We start from the raw sequence: 6,000 nt of genomic DNA, 5'->3' as shown, positions 1-6,000 counted from the left end.
GTTTTTGTTGAATAGTTTCTGCTTCGGGCTCAGACATACGTCTCTCGCAAAATTTTGTATGATTTTTTGCCTTGTGTTGGTCTTTCTTTGTGTTGTTGTACGAGATATACCTGATAATGAGAAATTGACAAGTCTCAGTAGTTTCTTCAGGACTTGTAATTTGACCTATTTAAGGGTTTCAGTTTCTAGCTTTTCGTTTTAGTGGCTTTCAAATTCAATTTAAACTTTTTTTTCAACTGTCTCATTTTGCTTTAATTGTTGTCAAAACCTAATTCAATCGCACTAATAAAGAGTCTCAACTACTTTTCCTAGTTCAAAGTGTATCTTCTCGATTGGTTATATGCTTTCACTGATGGCTCCGGCCATTTAGTTTTGTAGAATAATTCGAGAATTCTACTCTGCTCAATTTTTGGGTTTCTTTTGTTGTCAATTCTACGTAGTCCTTTTTATAAGGAACACTCGTTGACGTTCAGATGAGAAGCAAGTGGTGATTTACAGTTTTTCCAGAAAACATCTTCTATTTATAGTGCCTTGTACACTTTCGAGTTGTGAAATAGTTTTTGAAGTTTTGGCTTCTGCCTGTGTTTTTTTGTTTATTTTTGTAGTCTCGTGACTTAGTCCCATTAATAACAGGCTCAACCGGCTTCCTGAGTTGTTCCAACTTAATCAATTTTTACCATTGAAAACTTATGTCTCTTATGACTTTTGAGAATTTTTATTTTCAAAAAACATATTTCAATTTTTTATTTCCGCCCTTTTTTCAAATCGTTTTGTGGTGGTTTTGCAGCTTAGTCAATTCTTTTATATTTACTCGTACTTTTTTGTTTTCTTTTTAAATAACATAAATTGTAGGTCCCATTTGCTTTGAAACTTTGCGATATTGAACTTTTTTAATGCTCTTAGTGACAAGTTTACGGTTTTAATAGCTTCACTGCCATCTGCGCGAAAAGTTCAATTAATTTTTTTACTTTTGCCGTTATTTGTTCTTCTTTTTGTGGCTGTATGACGTACATTGGATATTGATAGGTCTCAATGGCTTCCTGTGGAGATATAATTGAAAATTTCAGTGATTTCAGTTATTATCTAATGACATTAATCACTTTGCAATTAATTTTTTCGCATCTCTTTCCTCTTTTTTGTTGACGTGTTACCCAGTCGCATTGAGGACAGATTACAGATCTTTTCTAATATAGTATAGCTTAATTTGTTTTGTTTTTTTTCTGTGATGCGAAATTGATTTTATTTCAATTTTTTTAAATAAAGAAATCGTGTTTTGGTCGTAATTAATGTTTGTTATTTAATTTCTATTTTTGTTTTTTTCCAGTAGTCCTGTTAACAGCAAGTTTTATCGGCCGTCTAGCATGGCAAAATTACATTCCTTTTTTGATCTATGGAAGATTATGTATCTTTTGAAAGTTTTGTCTCTCTTCATCATTTGGAAGCCAATTAAGACAAGGATGTGTATCAGCGGGGTCGGACATTATGTGCCTACGCACAATACAGAGACTCCTTATTTTAAAATTGAATTTGGGTTGAAATGAATGAGTTGTGAACAAATTAGAATATGGTTTTAACTTTCACACCTTATTATTTTTATCAGTTATCCCAGTTTAAGATCTGACTTTATTCGGTGTAAGAAATATAGAGGTTTTTTTTAATCAATTGATCAAGGCGTTGAATTAATCGGGGTCAGGAAAGTTAATGGGTTCCAATAAAATTATATGATTCGTTGAGAATTTTATCGAATGAAAAATTGAATAATTTTTCCTCACTCTTTTAACCGGCACAGTTGTACTTCGGCACATTTATACATCAACACAGGTTACTCGTTGTTCGCAGAAGAACTCAAAATTTTCGGACTTGAGACATATCGGTCGGCCAATCTAAAACAAAGAAATGTATTTTCAGAACATAAGGTTTCTTACGGGTCGAATATAGGCACGAATTGAAGGGAAATGAGCGTTTTGTATCAATATATCCACGCAAACTTTTCGTTATTCATTGTTAAAATGTTTTCATTTGCAGGAAATTAGATTTCTGTTTTTCGTCTTTTTACTGTGAGTTCATTTTAGTTCAACATTATCGTAAAAGGGTGAGGTTGTTTATCCAGTTTGTAATGCCTATAGCGCAGCTCTGCTGTTAAGCTATAATAACAGCCATTTGTGGCTGCAAGCCAGAGGTATGTTTCGTTTCTCATTCTTTGAGATTTTTGACCGAGCAGCTCCCGTAAATCAAAATGGAAGAATGAATTCCATTACATTCAATAAAAGAGATTAAGAAATTTTATATTGTCTCAAGGTATTTGCTTTTGTGTTGCTATTTTTCCATATGGCTCTAGACAATCAATTCCATATAATTTTGTTCACTCTCTTCATGAAGCGTTTTGTAGATCCATTTTGCTTCAAATCTCTTTTAATGATAGCCTTTCGCTCATTGTTGCTCCGAAAAAGCTTTCGAGTTTGATCCTTAAGAAATTGCAAATTGAAATAAAGAATTTTTACAGCAATTGTAGTATTTTTATTGCTGTTTCTCTATTTCCATTAAATTTTACGGATAAATGAGTATTGTACAAAGGAAACAATGAGAGCTGTCCAGTTTGACGCAAAAGTCGGCTTTTTGAGTTGGGATTTTGGCTGCTCAATTTACAGTTTTTTTAAATGTATGGTCCACTTTTTCTGTGTTCTTTTCCCCGAAAAAAATTGATTTGAAATTATCCATTTATCTATTGGCTAGCATATTTGATTTTCAGTTGAAGAGTAAATATTGGGCAGCGCAGCTTGATTAATGCATACAATTCATAATAGTGATCTCTAGAATGAAACAGAGAAGTTAAACTTTTAAATAATCCTGCAAGCATTGATGGTTTGATCGTTTGACTAAATGCAACAATTCGATATGATGGCGGCTTAGATGAAAATCTGTGACGCTTCCATTACTAATGCAGTTTGCATACCATGGTATGTCACTTTATACAAATACTATACTTACAAATACTTTCATGTGTGTTCTTTTTCTAATATCGTGTTGTTTTGTGGACAAAATGGTTATTTTTAATGTAAACTTTAGCTTGAAAGCTATGGAAAATAACTGTTTTTTGTGAATCGGCGCAACAGATGGTAAGATGTTGTTGATAACTGTGCGTATGCAAAAACTTGCATTGCTTTTGAAGACATTTGTGTAATAATAATAATTTACGTATAGTTGGTTAAGGACCATTTAAAAGGAAAAATTGAGCAGCCAACTATGTCACCAAATCAAAAAACAAACAATTGATTTCGAATATTTATTTAAATATAATGATTCAATTGTTTTCTGTAGTTTTTAAAACGACGTTTAAAACGACGCTATTACTCTGAGATAATTTGAACATTAACCAAATAGTTAACACAAATTCTGCCCTATTTTATTTTCATTACTGCTTATCTTGCGAAGAGAGAAAATTTACTGTGATGTAATTTACTAAAACCAATGTCCTCCGTTTGCAAGAATCATCAGTTTGCAATTAGTTCACAATTTTAGCTTCTCACAGCTTTAGTATCACTCAGTTCAATTATATTGTTTATACTAAATTCGTTCTAAATACGAGTTCTAATTACCTGATCTGGTATATACCAAATGGTGAAGCAAAGTAGACTGACGGCCATTGCAGTTCTGAAGGGCTTTGAATCCGACTGTTCTGTAGACTTTCACTACTTCTCCTCCGACGATGACCTTTCAGACTTCACTGACCACCAGGCCACTCTCCGACACCTGCCTCCGCCTTATCCACAGGATGGCACTAAGGCTCGCCAATCCAAAAAAGCAACTGACAGGTCACCCAAGGGAAACAGCGAGAGAGGGGGAGGTGAGGTGAAGTCAACCCCTAAAAACAGGAGGCCTCTGTTCACCGACTCAGTTGATGAGCCAGTTAAGAGGCCAGATGGTTTGAGGAGTTCCAGATACACCGAAGGCAATCTGGATGCCATGTTCGGTAGGCTTATTCAAGTGGCACAGAAAACAAAGACATTCTTATCTTCAATTATTATAGTATCGATTTTTAGGAGAAACATGATAGAAAAGTCAGGAACAAAACGTAATATATATAACTTAGATAATTTGCTTCCCTACCTCATTTTAAGACAGCGAAAAATCACTATTAGAGACTGTGACTAAAAGTTCTATATATGGATTACGGCAAATACGTGGCACACCATCGCCCGGGTTAAAATTTGTCCATACTTGATTACGTACGACCCTAGTATGACATCAAAGAAATTATATTTGATCCTGTATGGTTTCCAAGAATCATGTATCGTTCTTCTTTCAATTTACGTTTCAGTTTTATCGATAAAGTATGATATATGTCATTCCCCGGCATCAAATAGTGATCAGCCAAAAAATTAGCGATGCAAATTTAATGCGAAATTGGGCGCTAATTGAAAGAAAAATCAATCTATATGGCAAAAGTTTTCATTTTCTCTGAAGCTATTTTATGCCAATAAATGTACATTTATTAGAAACATCCAAAAAAAAATTTTGCAATTAACTTTTAAGTCAATTTCTAAAATGTATAAAATTCAAAGTTTCTGTTTTGGCAAACCCTGTCGTACTTTATCAAAATACCGTTGATTTTGCCGGACGAAGACACACTTTCAATTTGAGATTGGATTTCGACTTATTTCTGAGCTTGATTTGCAGAGTGGAATCAAAGAGATTAAGGCAAATGATTTTGAATTGACAAGATAAGAAGAATGACCTAATGAGGATATCAATAAAATTATTAAAGGTGAACAGGCGTGTCTGATCACGCAGCGGGAAATCACAATCACATGAACGAATAACAAATTAAAAGTTGGAAACATGAAATAATGTCTGGAGGTAAATGAAAATTGAAGGGCAACATAAAATTTGGACCAAATTTATGACATAGTACAAATCTTACTGCACAAAAAAATGATAAATAACAAGAATTGTACAGGTATCACATACCCCTCTGAACGATAACAAAATCGTACAATTAGGACATTTTTTTAATAATGGTAACGTTTTTACAAAATTTTTAATTGGTCCCCGGATAATTATGTAGTAACAATATATTTGCTGGTTATCATAACTAGTGATTTTTAGTAAAATATAATGTGAGTTTTTTGAGTTTAAGTACGCTTATTCAGAATTCTCATCTTGTTCCGCTTCATAGACTGTCATTGAAACGACATCTCCTGGGGGCCGGGTTTCTGTTATGCGCTAGATATCGCACCATCGGATCAGGAGGCGAAACTTTTCCGATCAGACGCAAAATGTTTTTCTCTTCTGGATGTTGTTCTGCTGTAGACTGAACAGCTTGTATAGTAGAGACAATTGGTGGTTGAAAACATTCAATGTCGCCAGTTTGGTGGAGCAGATGTCACAGAATCAGCTGACATATCTTTGAAACTATATTACGTTGGGCTTCGTTGATTGCCTCCTGTTGATCTATTATCCGTGTTTGTCGTAGACGTGGAGGGAGGAAGTGCTGAGGTCGAGGAAGTGCGTTTGGCGGAGGAATATTTAATTCGCTCGGCGAATCGACATTCCTCGTTTCATTTTCGTCCCCTCATTGCCGACGAGAAGTTAGGGACTTTGAGGATACGACCCCGCATCGCGCGTGTGATGTTAAATTTAGATGATGACACACCACTACCCTGATCGCGTCGATTGTGTTTGATCTTTTTATCGCCTTTTAATTTCCGAGTGATCTCCTTGAAGTGGCTTTGTACTTTTTCTTCCAACAAATTTTTGCTTGTACGAGGTCCACGATGCTCTGCAAATGCTTTTAAAGGTGTTTGACGTTCCTGCTGGGTACCAGTTTTCGCAATGTCACTATTGCGAACTGTAATGATTGTCTTTCCCAGTTCCTTGATCGTCGAGTTGTGTGGACTGACTTTGATGATGTTGAATCCGGGCGCCATTACCTCATATAGGCCCTCACGATTCTTCTTTGATAGGCGTTTGCCCTGAAATTTGCGCGCCAGTTTGAAATGC

General features: G+C 35.0%; 1 protein-coding gene across 3 annotated transcripts in view; it reads left to right on the top strand.

Annotated features, from left to right (window-relative positions):
- The first annotated feature begins 2,809 nt into the window (after positions 1-2,809).
- Positions 2,810-6,000, top strand: part of LOC142341323 (echinoderm microtubule-associated protein-like 2) — an 88,429-nt gene continuing 85,238 nt past the window's right edge. For 2 of the 3 annotated variants that reach the window (XM_075392261.1, XM_075392251.1), the window contains exon 1: positions 3,010-3,970. In XM_075392261.1, coding sequence (XP_075248376.1) covers positions 3,616-3,970 — 355 coding nt within the window. In that variant the 5' untranslated portion in view covers positions 3,010-3,615. Of the gene's footprint in view, positions 2,958-3,009; positions 3,971-6,000 lie in introns of those variants that run through there. The other variant, XM_075392255.1, reaches the window with a different exon arrangement.

This window comes from Convolutriloba macropyga, chromosome 1, assembly GCF_964194025.1.
Source record: "Convolutriloba macropyga chromosome 1, txConMacr16.3, whole genome shotgun sequence".
Classification (NCBI taxonomy): Eukaryota; Metazoa; Xenacoelomorpha; order Acoela; family Convolutidae; genus Convolutriloba; species Convolutriloba macropyga.
The sequence above is the reverse complement of the archived record's forward strand: the minus strand, read 5'-3'. Positions and strand labels throughout refer to the sequence as shown.